General features: G+C 43.4%; 1 protein-coding gene and 1 long non-coding RNA gene across 5 annotated transcripts in view; one reads left to right on the forward strand and one right to left on the reverse strand.

Annotated features, from left to right (window-relative positions):
* Positions 1–21,734, reverse strand: part of LOC123332902 — a 23,969-nt gene extending 2,235 nt beyond the window's left edge. Inside the window, exons 1-2 of the long non-coding RNA XR_006550069.2 lie at positions 21,598–21,734; positions 10,433–11,161 (exon numbers count right to left, since the gene is read on the reverse strand). This is a non-coding gene — a long non-coding RNA (uncharacterized LOC123332902). The remainder of the gene's footprint in view (positions 1–10,432; positions 11,162–21,597) is intronic.
* NFX1 (nuclear transcription factor, X-box binding 1) overlaps positions 10,553–22,746 on the forward strand; it is a 65,342-nt gene continuing 53,148 nt past the window's right edge. For all 4 annotated transcript variants that reach the window (XM_025281896.3, XM_025281897.3, XM_025281898.3 and 1 more), the window contains exons 1-2: positions 10,553–10,690; positions 14,220–15,218. In XM_025281896.3, the coding sequence (XP_025137681.3) occupies positions 10,666–10,690; positions 14,220–15,218 (1,024 nt within the window). In that variant the 5' untranslated portion in view covers positions 10,553–10,665. The remainder of the gene's footprint in view (positions 10,691–14,219; positions 15,219–22,746) is intronic.

Genomic DNA, 22,746 nt, shown 5'->3' on the forward strand with positions numbered 1-22,746 from the left:
GGTGGATTCTTTACCACTGCATCACTGTTTATTGTGCCCTTTATTTTTATTATTAGTAAAGCAACTCCATTTCAGATCATCAAGCATTGGATCCCAGAGGATGAGGACCCCTGGTGTACAGGAAAGAGCAAGGAGCAATCCAGGCTTGGGCCCTGGGTCTGCATCTAATAACTCTAAGTAGCCTACTCACACCTCTCAACTTCTGTTTCCTTACTAGTAAAATCATGCTTACTTCATGAGGCTTTTGTGAGTAATAATTGAGTTAATTGTCTTGAGTACTTTGCTAACTGCCAAAGGTATTACTAACAGTTAGTATGAGGAATTATTAATAATAAATTATTAATTATTAACATTAAAAAACAGGGGTTGGGAGTTCCTTGGTACTCCAGTGGTTAGCACTCAGAGCTTTCACTACCATAGCCCTTGATACAGTCCCTGGTCAGGGAACTAAGATCCTGTGCAGCCAAAAAAAAAAAACCCAGGGGCTTTATTCCTTTTTTGGGAGGTGCCTGGAGTGCTGCAGCAAGTCCAAATTCTCACCAGATTTCAGGGTCTTAAATGACCCATCCTCCCTTCTGCCAGCCTCACTGGGGGCCTCACAGTGTCACTTGCACCAGCTTTTCGTGTGTCAGCAAATCAATAAACATTTTTTGAATACCAGCTCAACAGAGTATACCAACCCAAGGGATGCCAAGAACAGTCACAGCTCCTTTCTCACAACTTCACTGTCTTGTTATAGGTGAAATGGAACACGGATGTAACCCTTTCTCACCCCCAACAACCTCACACTTGCAGAAACCTTCCAGTGGCACAAACATTACACTATTCATCATTACCTTGTTAAAACCTTCCTTGGCTTCCTGACAAGTTCTCACTCAGCCCTTGAAATATTTCTTCCATTGTCGTTCCTGTCTTGGACTTCTTAGTCTTCATAGTGTCCCTGAGATACCTCATGCCTATGATTTTAACTATTACCTATGAACTAATGACTCAAAATAACTCACTAACTTCGACCCCTTTACTTATTCTTATTTTCAATTCTGGGTATTCCTAATTAAATGTTCTACCACTACCTAGAACCTAACATCCAAGTTAAGCTCATTACTTTGAGCTCACACTCAGTCTGCATTCCTGCTATATTGCATATCTTGCCACTGTTCAATCTCTGACCCATATATTGCCAGTTTTAATGAGTGATATTTAGTCCTCCAGCTAGACTTTAGTACATTGGATACCAGTGAACAATCATTCTATCAAAATCACTCTTCCCTTGGCTTTTGTGATGGTACTCTCTCTGGCTCTCCTGTTCTGACTATTCCACTATTCCTTCCAAGACTGCTGTCTGAAATCCTCATCTCTCCAGCCCTGTAATGTTAGTGTTCCTCAGGAGTCTAGCCTTTATCCACCATACTTGTCTGCTCACTTATATTTAATAATAATCTCAACTATTCTCGTGGCTTTAACTGTGGACTTAGAAGGCTATACAAATCTATACTTGTATCCCTGGTCTTGCCCTGGAGTTTCAGAATCCTATTTATATCCAGCTATCACCTGACAGTTATTTGGATGTTCTAGAAGCCCACAGACACTACATTCAAATGGCCAAGACACCCATTGTCTCTCCCCCCAGACCTGACTCTCCCGTTTTGTGTGCCTCAGCTAATGGAACCATTATTCTCCATCATTCAAAACAGAAAGCTCTTGAGTTGTCCTTGATGCCTACATTTTGCCTCATCCTACATATTTGATTATAATGATTAAACCCTGCTTTTAACCCCTTAAGTGAAAGTGAAGTCGCTCAGTCGTGTCCGACTATTTGCCACCCCATGGACTGGGGCCTATCAGGGTCCTCCGTCCATGGGATTTTCCAGGCAAGAGTACTGGAGTGGATTACCATTTCCTTCTCCAGGGGATTTTCCTGACCCAGGAATCGAATCTGGGTCTCCCACATTGCAGGCAGACGCTTTACCATCTGAGCCACCAGGGAAGCCTATGTTTCTCAAATCCAACCCCTCCTTTCCTCTCGCAGCTGTCTTTGGCTTGGACACCCCTCAGGTAGTCTTTCCAAATAAATGACCTGCTTTCTCCTCTTGCATAATTTCACTTCCTGAGTCCATTCATCACACATAGCTGTACTGATCTTTCTAAAATACAAATCTGACCATATCATTCTCTTACTTAAAGTCATGGTTCCTGACACCTCCAACAAGACATAAAAAGCTGCCTATGAGTTGGCCCCTGTCTCTCAGTAATGGTTTATTGCGTAGTCTCTTCAGAACAGAATTCTGTTTCATATAGAGCAGCAGTCCCCAACCTCTTTGGCACCAGAAACCAGTTTCATGGAAGACAATTTTTTTTTTTCCCACGGACGGCATGGGGTAGGGGGGATGATTCAAGTCCATTACATTTATTTTTCACTTTATTCCTATTATTATTACATCAGCTCCATCTCAGATCATCAGGCGTTATATCCCAAAGGTTGGGGACCCCTGATTTAAAGAACTGCCTCCCTGATTACAAATGAGTGATTATTGTGAAAATACCAATTAGAGTAGCCCTACTTTTATTTCTCTCCTATGGGAGTGTGCCGGGAGCCAGCATGAGGAACTCCGCCTGTGGCAAAGGTCATGAGGAAGGAGGCTTGGCATACGCAAAGGCGGGATCGAGCCTCAGGAGTCCCCCTGGAAATTCTCGAGCATCTACCCACAAAACCAGAGTCTGCCTACTTTACTGCTTTGTGCTCTCACCTACTCCTCTGACAGTCACGGGGTTGGGTGAGGGGGAGGGGGGCTATCCCCGACCACCTTTTCTCTGAAGGAAATCAACTTAGAGCTCTAGCTAATTAGCCTCCTGGGCATAATATGAGTGTTTCAATCCAAACCCCTCAGATGGCTCTCTAACTTGCCTGACAGGCTTACCCGGACTCCTACAGCTATGCATACAATTGTTTACAGTCTCCCAACCGCAAGAGGCACGGGAAGCTTAAGATATTCAAATAGTATAGAGCCTCTCGGAGAGTTAGAAATTGTCAGAATAGAACTAATAGATTTCATGGTTGAGCCAATGCTTGCTGCCAAGTTTCCACATCCCCTGTATTGTATCCTTGGAAGTGTATTAATTAATATAGTTGGTATGTAGAAAAAATAAGTAGTGGCCTTGGTGTTAACAACTTTAGACCCTTAAGGTAATAAATTCTTTCCTTTGTTGTAGTCCCACTACACCTTTGCCCTATAGGAATGCAACTTTATCTAACACCTTTGGAGGATGGCGCCAAACTTTAAATAATTACTCTTAGAGAAAATAAGTCTTATGGTTGACAAACCTTTGTCAGAGTCATAAAATGTTAACAGGCCTTCTGGCCAGAAGATGATGTAAATCACCTAAACCATTTGTATACGATAAGTTTGCAGAAAAGAAAGCCTGGTTTCAATAAGAATCAAAGACTGCTGACTCTGCATGATTTCACACCCCCTATTATCCTCTGTGTGCAACTTAGGGTATAAAAGCCCCTGTTGAAAATAAAGCTATGGGCCTTGCTCACCGAAGCTTGGTCTCCCCATGTCGTTCTTTCTCTCACCTTCTGGCTGAATTCCCATCTGGAGCGTGGAGGCTCGCCAAGCCTACTAATTTTGCCTGTGCTTCTAAGATCTGACTGGGGAGGCCTTAGTGTCTCCTCTCCTTCGGGAGAACGGGAGGACGCCTGCAGCCTATGTAGGTGGCACAAATTCCTTGTCTTGGAATTTTATTGGTTTTCCACGTAAACCAAGTTATTCAGCCTCTTTTCTCCACTGAATTTTCTCACTGAGCTATCCCTATTTAATCACTCTTTATATTTCTAATTAATACTTAATCAAGCTATTAATTCCTGATCGCCGATGCCATGCCCCCTTCGAATTCCCTGGATCCACCAGGGCTGGACCCCAGTAGGAGTGGGCTTGTAATCAGGCTCTGCCTATTGAAGTTCATCTCCCAAATTTTATAAATGGAAACTAGGGGAAATGCTTCCTTTTAAATCTATCTGTCTACCTACCTACCTATATATATATCAATCTGATAAGTTTGAGATATTGAGTCTAGAGAGTAGCCAAGAGGAGAATGAAAGAATCCTCATGCCACTGAGCCCTGACTTCTGATCCTTGAGATTCTCAGATGGCTCCAAGTCTCTGCAGCTCTTCCTTTAGTTCTGTGAGCTGAGAATTCTGCCAACAAACCCCCTCTTCTGTTTAAACTGATTGGACATGGGTTCCTGTCACTTGCTAGTAAGAGTCCTGAAAATTTTCTCTGTAGCATCTGCTTGTTATGCTCTTAATAACTGTTTCTAGTTCCCCTGAATCTGCCATACAGTCATGATTCCCTACCTCTGCTCATATAGTTTCCCCTCCCTGGAGCTGTGTGTGAGCAATGGGCTCATGTGCCCTTGGCACAGAAAGTCAAACTGACAGCAGGTATTGGCAGCAAAATCAGGGTTTATTGCAGGGCCAAGCAAGGGAGTAGGAGACAAGCCTCAGATCCATTCCAGCTTGATCTTTGAGTTCCTTTTTAAGGGAGAAGAACAAAGAAGCTGGGGTTAGTCATCATTTTGTGACATTTTTTTGGCTGTGCTGCATAGCATGTGGGATCTAGGAAGCATGATCTTAAGCACTGGACCACCAGGGAAGTCCCTTGTGACAGGTCTTAACTGTAGTTTCAAAAGTCAGGATACCTATGGTTTATGAGTCTCTGGTCTGGTGGTCCATGACCTGGTGGAGTGGGGGCGGTGGGGTCTATTAGCTCATTTTGCCCTGGAAAAACAACCTGAGTCTGTATATTAATGATGTTATCGACAACATCAATTTTAGTCATCTGACTCTGGTTGAATAGTGTTCAGTTAGCACGGGATTGAGGTCAAAGGGAACAATACAGAAACAAGGTTTTGGATAGAGAGGTTAATCATAAACTCAGTAGGGGAACTGGAGTCGGTTTCAGAGGTTCCTTAACACCTTTGTCATTCTCCTAATTCTTGCAGTACTGGAAAAGACCAAAAGCAAGGCCCTGGTCTTTGTCAATCCCAGTGAATTTATCTAAGTGGAGAGGATGAATGCTGTGGTAGAGAGCCCTCTGGTGGTCACTGCTGTAGTTCCCACCAATTAGCATCGCTGTCAGTATCTTACCTGTTAATCATTACAAGCAGAATTGAGGGCAGATGGTCTCCTTACATTGTAATCTAGTACCTCTGGGAGTTTAACAATGCTGGAGGAGATTGGAAGATCCAATAGAGAGAAGTTTGGCACTTCTACCCTTATTATCTATATCCCTTAGTTTTCTTTTTATACATTCTCTTATCACTTAAGTCAGGCTTCCTTGGTGGCTCAGTGGTAAAGGGTCCGCTTGGCAAGCAGGAGACTTGGGTTCAGTCCCTGGGTTGGGAAGATCCCCTGGAGAAGGAAATGGCAACCCGCTCCAGTATTCTTGCCTGGAGAATTCCATGGACAGAGGAGCCTGGCAGGCTATAGTCTGTAGGGTTGCAAAGAATCAGACATAACAGCGAGTAAATAGCAGCAGCAGCATATCACCTATGGCAGCGGTCCCCAACCTTTTTGGCACCAGGGACTGGTTTTATGGGAGACAGTTTTTCCGGGGAGCGGGGTGGGGGGAGGTGGAATACTTTTGGTTTTAACCTGCTGCTACTTCCTGCTGTGCAACCTGGTTCCTGACAGGCCATGGACTAGTGTCGACCGGGGACCCAACCTAGGGAGCTTGTCTGTATGTTTGTTTTATTGCTGCCTGAGTCCTATCCCACAGGACATGTATCATGTAATACATCTAGATACAGTGTGGGCACCTGAAGTTTTAAAAGCTCCCCAGGTGTTCTTGTGTGTAGTCAGTGAACCACTGCCCAAGGGTGCCTGATTAGGCGGAACCTGTTTTCAGCAGTCTGATGCCATAAATTTCTGCAACAAAGAGATAGGCAGTAAATGATTGCCCTAAGGCAGCGTTTTCATCCAGAAGATGAGTTGAGAAGTATTACGTTCTCCTCTGTTCTTTGGAAGAGTTTTTGAAGGATTGGTGCCAATTTTTTTTAACATTTGGTAGAATTTACCCCAGAAGCCATCTGGGGATAGCTTTTGTGGGACATTTTTAAAATTATTACCAACTCAGTCTCTACTTATTATAGGTATCTTTAGATTTTTTATTTATTTTGAGTCTGTTTTGATAGTTTGTGTATTTCTAGGAATTTTTCTGTTTCATCTAGGTGATCTGATTAGCTAGCGTGTGTGTGTGTGTGTGTGTGTGTGTGTGTGTGACTCGATCATGTTTCTGTCAGTGGGGTTTCCCAGGCAAGACTACTGGATTGGGTAGCCATTCCCTTCTCCCGGGGTTCTTCCCCACCCAGGGATCAAACCTGGGTCTCCTGCATTGCAGGTGGATTCTTGACCATCTGAGCCACAAGGGAAGCCCATTAGCTAGCATACACTTGTTCATAGTATTACCTATGCTTATTTTTACTTTCATAAGCTGGGGAATAATGTCCCTTCTTTTATTCCTAATTTTAGTAATTTGAATTTTCTCTTTTTTTGTTTTTCTTGGTCAGTCTAGCTAAAAGTTGATCAATTTTTATGTTTTTGGTTAATGAGTCAACTTTGTTGATTTTTTGCTGTTGTTTTTTCTATTTATTTCATTAATTCCTGCTCTTTTATTATTTCTTTCCTTGTACTTGTTTTGGTTTGGTTTGCTCTTCTTTTTCTAGATCCTTAAGGTAGAAGATTAGGCTTCTGATTTGAGATCTAATTTATTAATAAATTTTTTCAGAGCAGTTTAGGTTCACAACAGAATTGAGCAGGGAGTATGGACAGTTCCAGTATATGCCCCTGTCCCCACACACGCACAACCCCCCTACTATAGACATCCTGCACCAGAGTGGTACATTTGTTACCACCCATGAACCTACATTGACTCCTCATCACCCTCAGTCCATGGTTTACATTAGTTTACTTTTGATCTTGTACCCTCTATTAGTTTTGACAATGTATCCACTATTATAGTACCATGCAGAATTATTTCTCTTCCCTAAACATTCTCTGTGCTCTGTCTCTTCATCTTTCCTGCCCTCTAATCCCTGGAAACCACTGCTTTTTTTTTTTTCACTGTCTCCATAGTTTTGCCTTTTCCAGAATGTCATATGTAATCGTGGAAAACATACAGTATGTGCTTTTTCACATTGCCTTCTTTCACTTATTATTTGCATTTATGTTTCCTCTATGTGTTTTTCATGGCGTGATTACTCGTTTCTATTTAGTGCGGAATAATTTCCCATTGTTTGGATATCTTTTTTAATGTAAGTATTTATAGCTATAAATTTCCATCTGAGTACTGCTTTCGTTGCTTGTCCTAATTTTGTATGTTGTGTGAAGCAGTGTCTGTATAGGAAAGGCAAGATAAATGCTTGCTTACTTCCATTTGTTTACGAGTTTGGGGAATAATGAGTGGGTTCTCTAGTATGCCAGTTATGAATTATTGACCTTCAGTTCCAAATTTATCCTTTTTGCCTGCTCTGTGGAATGGATTTGGGCACTTTAAATATTTATCCTTTACCAGCTGGCAGGTTTTAAGCTTTGTCAGTAGAGGCCAATAGAGAGATACTGCAGGAGGAAAGGCTTTCCCTTCCTGTTCTAGTGTTTGGGTTGGACAGGCTAAGGTGCTGTGGGCAGCTTCCCCAGCGTCTGGTTCCTGTACCTGGTTTCTTCAGTGTATAGTGGTCAAAAGCCAGCAACTTCTCCTGGCACCCTCCTCAAGTGGTTTCTAGGAGAGTGCCTCTTGTGAGACACCGCCCCATGAATGGCTTTCCCCAGCACCATATAAGGTAGATTTCTGACCACTTCCATGCAGCACCACAGCAGCTTCCCTATCTAGGCATCACAGGCACATCCCTTCTAACCAAGTCTGCACCTCAGCTCTGGGATGATTTTCACTGGACAAAGTCTTCAAAAAAAATTAAATGAAACCTTCCCTGTTCAAATTACTGTATGATTCCTTCCTTCTACTTGACTCGGACTAATACAACTGGTAATTTCTGTAGGGGACAGTTAGGTTTTTGATGAACCGTCAAAATTAAGGATTTATGTTCAATAAAGGAATAAATTAATGGATGTAAGAGAAGGCAATTGAAATGTCTAAAACTGACAAAACATACAAGTCTTGTATATCTACAAAGTACAGAAAACAATCAGCAAGAAAAATACAGCAACCCCAACAGAGAAACGGCAAAGGATGTGACTAAGCAGTCTAAAAAGAGAAACTCAAAAAGTCACTAAGAAATGTTCGGACTCAATAATCAGATAAACTCAAATTAACAAAACAATGAGATAGCACGTCATGACTTTTGGTTTAGAAAACATTTGGAAGCTGGATGAAGGTTGTCTCAAATATATCTTAGATCTGCTCTCTCCTCTCAATCACATTTGCTGTCGCTCTAGTTTAAAGCCACCACCATCTTCCATATTAGCATAATAGAAAAATGTAAATTTTCTCCCCACTTCTATTTTTGCTCCCCTACAGTTCACTCTTCCCCTGGGAGTATGAGAAATCTTTAAGGGTAATTCAGATACTGAAACTGAGTGCCCCTAAAACCACGTTCCCTTACCCAGTATATGATTAATCTCTCTATCCAAAACTTTATTCAGTTTCTTGTGTCCCCTCTGACCTCAATCCTGTGCTAACTGAACACTAATCAACCAGAATCAGAGGACTAAAATTGCTGTTGTCAATAACATTGTTAATGTACTAAAATTGCTATTATATTTCATTAAATACAAACTCAGGACAAGCTTAGCTCCCCAAGCCATGGACCACCAAGCCAGACACTTGTAAACCAGAAATGTCTTGACTCTGGAAATTATTATTAGGAAATGTCACAAGATGATGATTAATTCTAGCCTCTTTTATCTTTCCCTTTAAAAAACAAAAACTAACTCAAAGACCAAGTTGAAGTGGATCTAAGGCTTGTCTCTCACACTCTTGCTTGGCGCCCTGAAGTAAGCACTGTACTTCACCAAAGCCTGGTGTCAGTGGACCGACTTTGCTTTGCATTGCATGAGCAGACCTGTGTTCAGTTTGTTAACAGTACCACTTCTTTGCTTAGAACCTTTTAACTTCCTGTTGCTCTTGGAATAAAATCCATTATCATGTGATCTAATTACCTTGCTCCAGTTTCATATTGTGCCACTCTCCTTGCTCATTGCTCTCCAGCAAATATTTCAATAACTTTAACACTTCGAGCCCTTTCCTTCCTCCATAGCTTCTGCACCTGCTTCCTTCTGCTATTCCCTCTGAATCTTCACATAGTTGATCATTCTCATCTATCCTTCTACTCAAAGAAGGCTGGCCACCTTTTCTGGAGCGGATCCTAGTAAGTCACTGTTACCCTGCTTATTTCTTTGACAACCCAAATCACCAGTTTGTAAATAAACTTAGTTTTAAAATAATTTTTATAGTTATTTTTGGCCACAGGGCCATCTTTCCTTTCTGCACCTTCCATTGCTACACCTGGGCTTTCTGTTTGGGGGAGGGTGGGGCTGCTCTCTTCATTTGCTTGGGCTTCTCATTGCAGTGGCTTCTCTAGTTGCAGAGCACAGGCGACTAGGGCACACCAGCTTCAGTGGGTGCAGAACTCTGGTTCAGTAGTTGTGGTGCATCAGCTTAGTAGCCCAGAAGCATGTGGGATCTTCCTAGACCAGGGATCAAACCCATGTCCCCTGTGTTGGCAGGTGGATACTTAACCACTGAACCACCAGGGAAGTCCCACATTACTTAGTTTTAACCTTCCTACTAGTCAATGCACTTCATTGAAGGTAGGGACCTTGTTTGTCTTTTTCACATTAACCTCCAGCAGTTAAAGCAATGCCTAAAAGTATGCATTAGACTGTGAATGAATGACTCTTATTTTGTGTTCTTGGGGAAGTCTGGAGCAGTGAATTACTTTACAAATGCAGATGCTTAACACTTAAGTACTGTGTTCTCTTCAGTAGAGCAACAGCAAAACACACAAATGAAAAAATTCCACACACTCAAAACATTTTGTACTTAAAAAATGATCAGTATCCCCTAACCTACCCCCTCTCACATTGAGTCCCTCTGTATCTACTTTAGTATTGTCATCTGCCCTTTCAAGTCCTTTATCATTTCTAATAAATGGGTTTTTGTTTCTAAACTGATTTGTAAGAGCCTTTTATCGTTTGTTTTGCAGACATTTTTTCCCCTTTCTGCCTTTTGACTACTTCGTCTTTGTTTTAATCCTAAATCTGATCCACGCTAGTAAATAGGTGCGGTCTGACTTGACTCCAGAAAATCAGGCGAGGCTGGTTGGGTGGGAGGGTTAAAGGACACGGTAGCAGTAGAGAACAGTGACTCTCAAAAGGAAAACAACTATTGATTGCGCAAGACCGGGCATGCTTACCCTCCCAGGATCTTGGCTACCTACAGCTACTAGTACCCTGCTTCTGCCGGCGCCGGGCGCGTCTGTTTGACGTCACCGACGCTCCGCACAGTTGACTCAGGCCGCGCAAACTCCGTGGCCGTCTACCGCGCGCGCAGAAGCGAATTTTCTCGCGGCGCCGGAAGTCCAGAGCACATGACCGGGTGACAGCGCTCGCTGGGCTGCAGGGCTCGCTTTAGGTGTTGCGGCACGGGATGGCGGAGGCGCCTCCTGTCTCAGGTACTGTAGTGGCCCTCGCAGGACTGGGCCCCTTTCGGGGAACGGAAATTGAGTCAGTTACGAGTCCTAGGGCACCGGCCATTCGTATCGCGAGAGTGGCACGTACAGGGGTTGGGGATAGTGGCTCGGAAGGGCCAAGCCACGCGCGTCGTGCGTCCGCGGTCTTAACCATCCTTGGCTGGTGATGAAGCCCGGCAGCTGGGTTTCCAAGGAGAGTCGGTTTGTCCCTCTGAGTCGATGCGGGTGTCCCGCCTTCTCCAGGGCTCTTCCCGGCCTTCCTGGGGCAGTGATATCCCACAGGCGGGCGTCGGCCCGTGACGGTGGCTAGCTCTCGACGCGCGACGGGATTGCTCGCTGCGCTTGATATGTATTCGTGCGTCCTGGGGCAGCAGCGCGGGCGCGAGCCGAACACTCGTGGTTTCCAGTCTTAGCTTGCCATGAGCTCGCAATGTGAAGTCTCGTTTTCTTCATCTGTGATTTGGGAGTAAATAAGTCAATTACTCTGAAGGTTCCCGCCGCTACTGTACGTGTTACACAATTGTTAGCTTACTTCACCTCCCAGCGTTGTCTCTATGTGTAGAGACAGCCTCATATGGCTGTTAATGTAACACGATTTCCAGTTACTTCAGGGTACCTTGGATCTTTGTTTTCCCAACTCTTTGGACAGTGACGGAAAAGGAGCATTTTACATAGTGATCTCAGCGCACACAAATATAAAAACGAACCAAAAATTTCAGGAAGCAGTGGTTTTCCTTATTATCTCCAATACACTCTATACTACATATTTCGTTTGAAAAAATTCTTGTCACAACCCACTACATAATTTGATTTTATGATCCACTCTTTCTGAAAAACAGGGCAGCAATTTGCAGCATGAGGTTCGTGAACAGTCATTAATTTGAGTCTTAGTTCTGCTATCTACCAGCTGTTGGGGCACCAAGAAACCTATATATGTATTTGTGTACTTGGTGGCAGGTAAAATATATTTGTTACTATGGATCTTGGTCAAAAACGTTGGCTAACACACTGCATACCCTAGTCCATTTTTTGTTTGTTTACCCTAGTCCTGATTTAGGTATTAATTCATCTTGGAGGGTGGGGACCACATTTAGCCTGGTGTTTCGTATTTCTCCCACTCACTCTTTTCCCAGATCCCCTAAATTGGATCCCTTGGTCTTCCTATCCTTAGGCTCACATCTGGCCCATTTCTGCACCATTCAGTGTTTGAAGCAGAAATGAATGAGTGGGGCTAGTTGTGAATCTTATTTTTGGCCTCTGGTGTTGCTCTCCAGGTTACAACCTCTGTCTCATCTATTGAGGCAAAGTCCTGTAATCCAAAGACCTCCCCACTTTGTCTCCTCTGCCTTAGTTCGCTTTGGCCTTAGTTCCTATTGCATGTTCTTATTTCAGCATTATCTCTAGCCCACACCTCCATCCTCACTCCAGTGTAATTCTCTTACCTGCTGTTTTCCTGAAACACCAAGGGGTATCTTTCTACCCATGGATAGACTCTCCAGTGCCAATTTTGTCTCTGGACTTTATATAATCTGCAGTTGGATTTCCCCTTACTCTGCTCCACCCACCTGTAGGTCACCCACCATGGTGTTATCTTGGATCTCTAGTACCACTTGCACTATAGCCAAGCCTTGGGGATAAGATATCCTATTTAGTAACTTCAGCTGCTCAAAATAGTGGAAAAAATAAAGGTGTCTCTGATTTTTGTGTCCAGTTTCCTGTGCCCCTTTCCCCTTCCTCAGATCCCTGAATGATCTGAGGGCTTTGTCCACCACTTTACATTTGGTGGAACACATACTTTATATGAATAGATGCTGCTCTGTCTAGAGTCTCAAGTTGAGTCAACTCTTTGCTGGTTAACATGAAACACCCTTTGTATCCTTTAACCTGGCTATTCTGGACTACTTTATTGACCTTTTTTCTGGCCCTCTTACAACCTTGCTTCTTAGAGCAGGAGAAAACTACACAATACCTACTTGGTCTAATTTACCCATTTCCCCCTTAAGTTAATTTACCCATTTCCCCTCTTATGTATCTGGAACACCTTCTCTGCCACGTTCTGAATTTGTCTAATCCTCTTGCCATTTTGTAAGGCTCTCCAACCCCATCCTCAGAATCCTGCCTGTGTGAAAGCTTTCAGGGCAAATCCTGGATTGAGTGAGAGGTTACCTTTATGATCTCGCTCAGTTCTTAAGTATATGTTTCTATGGTACCTGCTACCCAACTTCTGTCAATGGAGTGTAATTTAAGAGCATGGTCTCTAGGGTCACATGGCCTGAATCCTGAATCTGCTCTGGAATACCCCTGTGGCCTTGGGGAAGTTACTGTTTACCGAGTCTCAGTTTTCTCATCAGGGATGTAAGGATTAAATGAATTAACGTATGCAGAGTGCTTAGAATAGTGCCTGGTATGTGTTAAGTACCTAATAAATGTTAGGGCTTATTATTAAACCTGAAACTCGCAGGCTGTGCACTGCAGCCTTTTGCGGTCAGGTCTGTTTCAGATAGTCTGTAATCTTAACGGCAACAATAAAGCACTATTTTAACCACTTTATACTTGTTACTAACCTTGCTTTAATCTTCATAGCAACTCTTTGATGTAGGGATTCTTACTATTCCATTACTGGGATTAAATAACTTGCATAAAGACACAAGTGATGGACAGGGACTTAAATCCATCTCCCAGGCCCTGCTGATTCAGAGAATATTCTATACACTGCGCATAGTCTGACTTTGCTACTATCTGGTTTTGTATCCTTAGGCGAATTGTTTCATCTTTGGACTTCAGGGACAAAGTTGACTACAAAGAAGCATGTGGCTGGTGGAGGTGGGGGATGGATGAGTAGGTTGAAGGGGCATAGGCCTAATTTTTGAGACTCTGGGACTCTGACCATATTAACAGAGGTTATGTATGGAAAACCTAAAATACATTCCAGGGGGGATGAGGTGGGATGTATTCTTCCTGCTAAGTACATCTATGTGAAGTCTTCACTTAAATTCCACAATGACCCTTTGAAATAGTATTATCAGCTTTTGTCATGTATGTGGAAACTCAGGCTAAAAGCAATCAAATGATTTTCCTGAGCTAATACTATAAACTGGAGGGTCAGGCTTTAAACTGATTTGGGCTGACTCCAAAGCCTGTTAGCTTAATATTACACAATGCTACCTTAGAGTTTTGAAAGACCACATGGAACCTGCTGATTGATGTCTCATCCCTGAACTGTTTGCTGACCTTACATTTCTCAATAGAAATAAACACATTTATAACTAATGCCTGATAGCCCAGGTGAACGGTTTTACTTAGCAGTTCAGCAGTGGCTGTTGGTAAGGCTGCCAATCAGTCTTCCACAAGCAACTTGAACCCACCACCTTCACAGAAAACAGGCCTTATGCGGAGACTATTTTATACAAAGTCCTTAGGAAGATAACTCTTAGGTCTGGCGTACAGTCTTTGGGGCTTCATGAATGACCAATTAATTTCTTTACTTACGTGTCTATTTCTTATGTCTTAGGTGCTTTTAAGTTCAATACGGATGCTGCTGAGTTCATTCCTCAGGAGAGAAAAAATTCTGGTCTGTACTGTGGGAGTCAAAGGAGACTAGATTCTAATAGAATTGGTAGAAGAAATTACAGTTCACCACCTCCGTGTCACCTTTCCAGGCAAATCTCTTATGATGACATCTCTGCTGTTCATCAGCACAGTTTTCATCCTTCAGGAAGCAAACCTAAGAGTCAGCAGACTTCTTTCCAGTCCTCTGTTACTAACAAATCTCTCAAGAACCATGGCCTTCAGAATCAACCTTGGCAGAAATTGAGGAGTGAAAAGCAGCATATCAGAGTCAAGAGAGCACAGGGCCTCATTGACCAGACCTCAGATGCACCTGGCCTAGAAAACGTGGCCAAGTCAGAGAGTGGGACAAACCTCAGAGAGCACAGTCCTTCCGAGAGTGAGAAGGAAATTGTCGGTGCAGATCCAAGGGGAGCAAAACCCAAGAAAGCAACCCAATTTATATACAGCTATGGGAGAGGACCAAAAGTCAAGGGGAAACTCAAAAGTGAGTGGGGTCACAGAATGACTCCCAAACCTGAGGAGGCAGGACCTGAAAACACCAAACCAGCAGGGGTTATCCACCCTGACTCTTCAGATGCTTCCTCTAGAAAAGTGGTAGCGGATGGGGCCAGACGCGGCGAGCAGAGAAGACACCCACAGAAAAGGTCTCCCTGGGAAGTGGAGGGAGCAAGGCCACGGCCAGGCAGGAATCCACCAAAACAGGAGGGCCAACGGCATACAAACGCAGGGTCCAGAGACAACATGGCCTCCATTCCAAAGGATGATCTTAATGAAAGGCCAGCAAAATCCGCCTGTGACAGTGGGAACTTGGCAGTCGTCAGCAGGTCTTCTAGAAGGGCTGACCCAGAGAAATGTGCTATAAGGAGGCAGGATCCTCAGGTAGCATCTTTTCCCCGAGGCAAACAGAACCACATGCTAAAGAATGTGGAAACACACACAGGTAAGCCTACCTAAATGGTTGGAAATGTTTTCTTTCTTCCTTTTTTTTTTTTTAAATTTTAATTTCTGAATTGGTAATACACTCACACAATTTAGAAATCAGAAAATATAAAAAGGTACCAGTAGAAAGTCTTTCTGTTCTTGTTCATCATCTCCTTGGGTCCTGCCGCCACCTGCTCCTCTTCCCAGGAGATGTCCACTGACTTAGTTTTTATATATCATAAAAGTGAAAGTGTTAGTTACTCCATTGTGTCCAACTCTTTGTGACCCCATGGATTGTAGCGTGCCAGGCGCCGCTGTCCATGGGATCACCCAGGCAAGAATACTGGAGTGGATTACCATTTCTTTCTCCATTATATATTATAAGCAAATACAAATAAGGAAAGTTTTTCTTAACAAATAAGGAAATTAGTAAGGGTTTTAAAAAGCACAGATACGGGTGATATAGATGTTTGGCTACAAGATTTTTTTGAATTGTCAAAAAACACAAGTAGGGATGGTAACATCTCTACTACTTCTAGTTCCAGCCTCTGCATCATCTCTTGTCTCCTTGGTTGCAACAGTTCCTGACTAATCTTGCCATCTCCAGTTTCTCTGTTTTAGTTCACTTCTTACATTAGCATCAGAAAGTGGTATTTCTGGGACTTCCCTGTTGGTCCAGTGGTTAAGACTTTGAGTTTCCACTGCAGGGGGCATGGGTTTGCTCCCTGGTTAGGGAACTAAGATCCTGGATGCCATGCTACACAGTACCCCCCCAAAAGTGATATTTCTAAAACACTTATGGACCTGTGTCACTCCCCTGCTTGATTCTGTTCACTTTTTCTCATCACCTACAGATTCTGCCTTACACAACAGCCTCATCTGCTGCTGCTTCAGCCCCCACCACATTTACTCCCTGGACTCTGGTACTGTCGTCTTTCCACATGGTCACATACGTGGTCCCTTCTGTCTACACTAGCTACTAACTACTCAACTCACTGGTGAATTCTTACTCATTGTTGCTGTATTTATTTATGGCTGTACTGGGTCTTTGTTGCTGCTCAGGCTTTTCTCTAGTTGTGGAGAGCTGGGGCTACTGTCTAGTCGCAGTGCTCGGGCTTCTCATTGCGGTGGCTTCTCTTGTTGCAGAGCACAAGCCCTAAGGTGTGCGGGCTTCACTAATCGCAGCTTCTGAGCTCTAGAGCACAGGCTCAACAGTTGCGGCACCTGGGCTTAGTTGCTCCAGGGCATGTGATATCTTCCCAGACCAGGGATTGAACCCACGTCTGCTGCATTGACAGGTGGATTCTTTACCACTGAGCCATCAGGGGCGCCCCATACTCATTTTCAAAAGCTATAGTTTAATCACATGTCCAGAAAACCTTTTCTCACCCCCACAGATAGCACTGATCTTTGCTCGCCCTGTAACATGTCTTCCCCGTCCACATACATGCTTCTCTTATAGCACTTAGCTTCACCACTGGAAACCATCATTTGTTCACGTGTCAGTGCCCTCCACCAGTTGACATGTTCCTTGAAGGCAAAGAATGTACCTTTCCTTTCATTTGTATATCTCTCTTGCTTAACACAGGTCTTAGAACACAGTAGTTGCTCAGCTCTGACTGTTAGAAAGTTCTTCTTTACATTAAACTGAAAACTTCTTTCTGGTAAATGCTTCCTATCCCCTCGTTCAGGTTCTGTCCTCTGGAGCTACACAGCAACTAGTCTGTCTCCTCTCCGCTTCCCTCCCACTCATGGCAAGTCAGCTCTTTGCAGTATTGAAGATACTTCTCATTTGCCCTGAGTATATATTTTATCCAGGATCAGTAGGTTCATTCCTCCAGCTCTTCCTCATGGACCATCCTGGTCTCCCTCCAGTTTAATGTAACATACAGCCTAACACACGAAGCTGCTACCTGCCCAGGCCTGTTTTTACACAAGCCTAGTGATCTAGTTCTTGTCTGCTTCACCAGGCACTCCTTGGGACTTCGAGTATGAACCAAGGCAGTATTATACCAGATTTGTTTTTGAATTCTCAAGGCTGGTTAATAGTTTCCTATTGCTTCATAACGAATTGCCACAAATGTAATGGCCCAAGGTAACACAACTTTACTGTGTCACAGTTTCCATGGGTCAGAAGTCTGGATACGGTTAGCTGAGTTTCTACTCAGGGTCTTAGAGGACTGCAATTTGGCTAGGGACAGTGTTACCTGAGGGATGGGGTCTTCTTTGATGCTCACTGGTTGTTGATAAGATTTAGTTCTTTTTTTTTTAATATATTTTTATTTATTTATTTGACTGCCTCATGTCTCAGTTGCAGCACATGGGATCTAGTTCCCTAAACAGGGATCAAACCCCAGACCCCTGCATTGGGAGTGTGGTATCTTAGCCCCTGGACCACAAGGGAAGTCCTGGTAGGATTTAGTTCTTCATGGGTGCAGGATTGAGGTCCCCATTTCTTTTTTTTTTTTGGCAGCACCACATGGCATGCAGGATCTTAGTTCCCTAACCTGGGATCAAACCTGTGCCCCCTTCAGTGGAAGTACAGAGCCTTAATGCTGGACTGCCAGGGAAGTCCCAAGGTCCCCATTTTCTTGCTGGCTGCTGGCTGGGGGTCACTCTGAGCTCTGAGGGTCGACCTGCAGTTCCTTACCACGTGGTTCTTTTCACAACATGGTGGTTTATTTCTTCAGGGCCTGCAGGAAGCCATCTGCTCCAGATTCTTTACATGATTTCTGTCTTTGATCACTAGACTCTTTAAAAAGCACTCAGTTGATTAGATCAGTTCCTCCCGTACTCAAGGGGAGATTATCCAGGGCATGCACACCAGGGCTGGGAGTCTTGGAGGCCATCTCAGTTCTGCCCAATGAATCTCTCGTGGCGTCACATACCGTCATTTTCTTGAGACCTCTTTATTCATTTTTATTGAGTAAATGCTTTGTGCTAAGCACTGTTCTAGGTACTAGGAATACAGCCCTAATGGCATTTACATTCCTGGCAGGGAAGACAGGCAGAAAGCACTTAAATATTCAGTCAGTCAGGTGATGATAAGAACTAAAATACAAGGCAGATTAAGAGGACAGAGTAACAGGGGTGCCAGTTTACATAGGTCGGTCTCTTTGATGAGGAGGCATTTGAACAGAGACCTGAAGGAAGTGCAGAAGTGCGCCACATGGCTTTCTGGAGAAGAACATTTCAAGCAGAGAGAGAAGCAAGTGTAGATTGGGGTGGGAGGGACAGCGTTGTGAGCAGTGAAGAGGTGGGTAGGAGAGGAGGTCAGAGAAACTGCAGAGGCAGGGTTGTGTGAGGCTCTTAGATTTAGTTCTGAGTCAGAAGATGAGAAGCAGCTAGGAGGCTGGGAGGCTTTGTGGGGAAGAGATGATCTAAAATGATCACCCAGCCTGCTGTATAGGGAGTAGGCTCTAAGAATGCAAACGGGCGAGTTACGAGGCTTTTGCAGCAATTCAGGTACTTGATGGAGACGTGAATTAAGGTAATAGTGGTAGAAGAGGTAAGAATTGCTTAGTTTCTGGGTGTGTTTGGAAGATGAAGTGGACAGGATTTACAGATAGATTGGTTGTTGGATGGAGAAAAACGAGAGGAGTCCAGGATGTTGTGTATGAGCAGCACAGAAGGCGAGATACCACTCACTGCGGTGGTAACGCTTGGGGAGAGAAAGCGGTGTTTGTTTTTAAAGTTTTTAGTTTGGAATAATTATAGACCTATAGAAAAATTGCAAAGGTAGTAGAGAGAATTCCCATATATTCTTCACCTAGCTTCCTCTAATGTTAGCATCTTTGTCGAAACTAAGAAATTAACACTAGTACCATGGTGTTAACTAAACTTCACACTTTGTGGGTTGTTTTTTTTTCTTTGCAAGGCTTGCAGGAGCTTAGTTCTCCGACCAGGGATTGGACCCAACCCTTGGGCAGTGAAGGCACAGAGTCCTAACCACTGGACTGCCAGGGATTCCCCCAGACTTTATTTGGATTCACCAGTTTTTCCTTTAATATCCTTTTTCTGCTCCAGGATCCAATCCAGGATACCACATTGCACTTAATCAGGATGTGTCCTTTGCCTCCTCCAATTTATGACAATTTCTTGTTGGAAAAGGTGTTTTTGTGTATCTTTTGTCTCCTTGTTCAGGAAAGATAAAGAATTTGGTTAAATTTGTTAGAATTAAATTGTCTACTGGACAATAGATCTGTTAGAGAGTTGGATATAAAATTCAGGGAAGAGATATGGACTAGAGACTTAAATTTGGGCATTGTCAGTACAGTTGGTATTTAATGGACTAGAGGAGGTCCCCTAAGGTGTGAGTGCAGTTAGAAAAAGAGTGAGGATGGAGCCTACTTCATCCTGGCTGTAAAATGAGCATCCAGTAAAGGAAGTTGTAAAAGAGTAAACTGAACTAGGAGTGAAACGTTCTAAACACCAAATAAACTCAAAGAGGAGGGAGTGATCAGTTGTGCCAAATGCTGTTGGTCAGCACAGAAGGAAGACTGCATACTGACCGTTGTATTTGGCAATCTGAAGGTTGTTGGTCTTGCTAAGAGCAGTTTTAGTGGAGTAGTAGAGATGAAAGCTTGATTGGGATGGAAAGAGAGGCTCACCCCAGATATGCCTCCACGGCTCTTTGAGAGCCGCCTTTGTTCACTCTCACTCTGCTGAGAGAGCCCAGCACTGCCTGGTCCTCCCAGCTGTCTGGATCCCTCATTGCGGTAACAAAATCCCCTGCATCCTTAAATTGTTTCAGCTGTGCCCTCTCTTAAATGACCTGTGGCCTCCTCTCGGGTGACCCCTTTCTTTACAACTTTAGAGCCTGCTCTTTTCACTTATCCCACTCACCTTAGTTTCTGGAAGACGGGAAGAGCACACTCCTTCCCCAGGGTCATTTCTACACTATTTTTGTTCTACCTTTGTATCATTTGAAGCTAATGCTACAGAACCTTTTCTCTCCATCACCTTCCATGTCTCATCTTTGTCATCTATTAGCCTCCAAACCTCCCAACCCTCATTTATTAATGCATCCAGCCTCTATCTTTTCTCTGCCCTAGTGGTTTTCAAGGTATAGTCCAGATCAGCAGCCATCAGCAACACCTGGGAACTTGTTAGAAATGCACATTTTTAGACCTCAGACTTAGTAAACAGAAATTGTGGGTGTGGGGCCCAATAATATCTTCTTTTGAGAAGCCTCCAGGTGATTCTCATACACTTTCGAGTTTGAGAACTACTGATTTACCATAAATCCTGCTGTTTGTTCTGGGTGACTTCAGTGGTCATGTGGGTTTTCTGATCTTGTCAGCTGAAGTGACCTGCACATCCGTTCCTCCTCCACATCCACTACCAGGGAAGTGACCCTGGGGATGCCCTGTCTCTGCAATCCCAAAGTCCTGTGTGCTGCCTTCTGACCGCAGCCTCGTGTGCTTTTGGCTCTCCCAGTCTCTTCCACCCACTACCAGTTCTGCCAGTTTCCTCTCCTTCTTCAGGCTGGACCTTACTGTATGCCATTTGAAGTGCTAACCCTTCTGCCAAGACATTTTGAGAAATCCCAACCCTGGATGGTTACTGCATCCAGCTTTTCTACCCTGTTTGGATGACAGAACATTATTCCAGGAAATCGTGTAACAGTACAGACTTGGTGTTCATTCACCCTCTGAGTGAAACCTTTATTTCAAACTCGTAATACTGCCCCCACCCGCCTCTCACTAATCTCTTTGCCTGGCTTATTTTTCTCCATAGCACTTGTCACTGTTTGATGATACTGCTTATTTTCAATATTTATTTGTTTATTGGCTACCTTCCACCACAAGATGGTAAACTTCATAAGGGGAGAAGATTCTTTTCTGTTTTGTTCACTGTATATCCTTAGTGTCTAGTATTGGGTTGGCCAAAAAGTTCATTTGGGTTTTTCCATAAGATGTTACAGAAAAACCCAAACAAACTTTTTGGCCACCCCAATACATCGTTGGTTCTCAGTGAATATTTTTAAATAGTGGTCTCCAGCTTGGGCTTCCCCTGGTGGCTTGGTGGTAAAGAATTCATCTGCAGTGTGGCAGCCACAGGAGATGTGGGTTCCATCCCTGGGTCGGGAAGATCCCCTGTAGGAGGGCACAGCAACCCACTGCAGTACTCTTGCCTCGAGAATCCCATAGACAGAGGAGCCTTGTGGGCTACAGTCCATTTGGTTGCAAAGAGTCAGACACCCGTGAAGTGAAGGAGCACGCATGTACGCTCACTTACTCCATCCAGCTCACTTGGCTTTCATTGCCCACTTCCCCTTAAGTGCCCTTGGGCAGCTGTCCTTCCCGTTTTCATTTAAGACTACTACAAACCCTTCCCACACTTACTCAGACCTTCCTGACGTTCACTGATCTCCCAACCTCAGCGGACCTCCTTACCTCTTTTACTTCGCTGAGGAAGGGGAGGTCATCACTTAAGAAAGGGCATACTTTTCTCAACTTTTTGCAACTTCAGAGACATCTGTGCCTGTTCTTCCTTTTCTTTCATTCTGAGATCTCCTTATTTCCCTTCATCAACCTTTTTACATCTGCTCCACCAAGTTCTCCGCCTGAAGCTCTTCTGGGGAGATTCCCAGGGAATCTTCCCGACCCAGCAATCGAACCCACGTCTCCTACATTAGCACGCAGATTCTTTATCACTGAGCCACCTGGGAAGCCCACCTCTGTGCTGTACTGACTTAAAAACCTTTACCTGCAGCCCCTAAACTCTGCCACAAGCCTTAGACTGACACAGATAAATGTGATTTCTGACATATGCTTCAGACTCAGCAAGACCATCATAAACACATTGATCATGCTTACATTGTATCAGCTTTTTAAAAACAGCAGCTTTAAATAAGGTGGCTTACTAAAGTTGATAGGTAAGTAATTCTACCTTTCTTTCCACCATCCAGATGTCATCAGCTCTGACCTTTTAATCTGTTTCCTTAAAGAATTTTTCAGTGCTCAGTTTTACATAGTTGAAATCATATAACATAAGTTTTATCCTTTTTTGCTTATTATAATGTAGTATTTCCCACTCATTAAGAAATTTTGGTAAACTTTAAATTAATGTATATATGCCATAAATAGGTATGCATTAATATTTAAACAGTCTCCCCCCTTTTTTCTGATATATTTTAAATTAAATTCCAGATATCAAATTATTTCACCTTCGTGTATTTTAGGTTACATCTGTTTTAATAATATGGCCATTTTCTTACATAATCAAAGTGCCATTATTGTGCTTAACAAAGTTAGTGATAATTCCTTGAAATCATCTAATACCCAGTCTATGACTGAATTTCCCTGTTTGCCTCAAAAAATGCCTTTTTACAATTGGATTTTTCAGGTTAGGATTGTTTTAGGTATTTTGTCTTTAATAATTTATTGGTGTATCTGAAAAGTTTGTAGTTACTTCTACAGAGAGGTCTCTGTTCTTCTGATTACTTCACTGGGCTGTCACTCTCTTTACTGACTTGCTGTCAAAGAATAAGTATAAAGTAGACACAGTCATGACTGAGGAATGGTGGAGAAGCCCTAGTGGGA

The sequence above is a fragment of the Bubalus bubalis genome, chromosome 3 (assembly GCF_019923935.1).
Source record: "Bubalus bubalis isolate 160015118507 breed Murrah chromosome 3, NDDB_SH_1, whole genome shotgun sequence".
Lineage (NCBI taxonomy): Eukaryota > Metazoa > Chordata > Mammalia > Artiodactyla > Bovidae > Bubalus > Bubalus bubalis.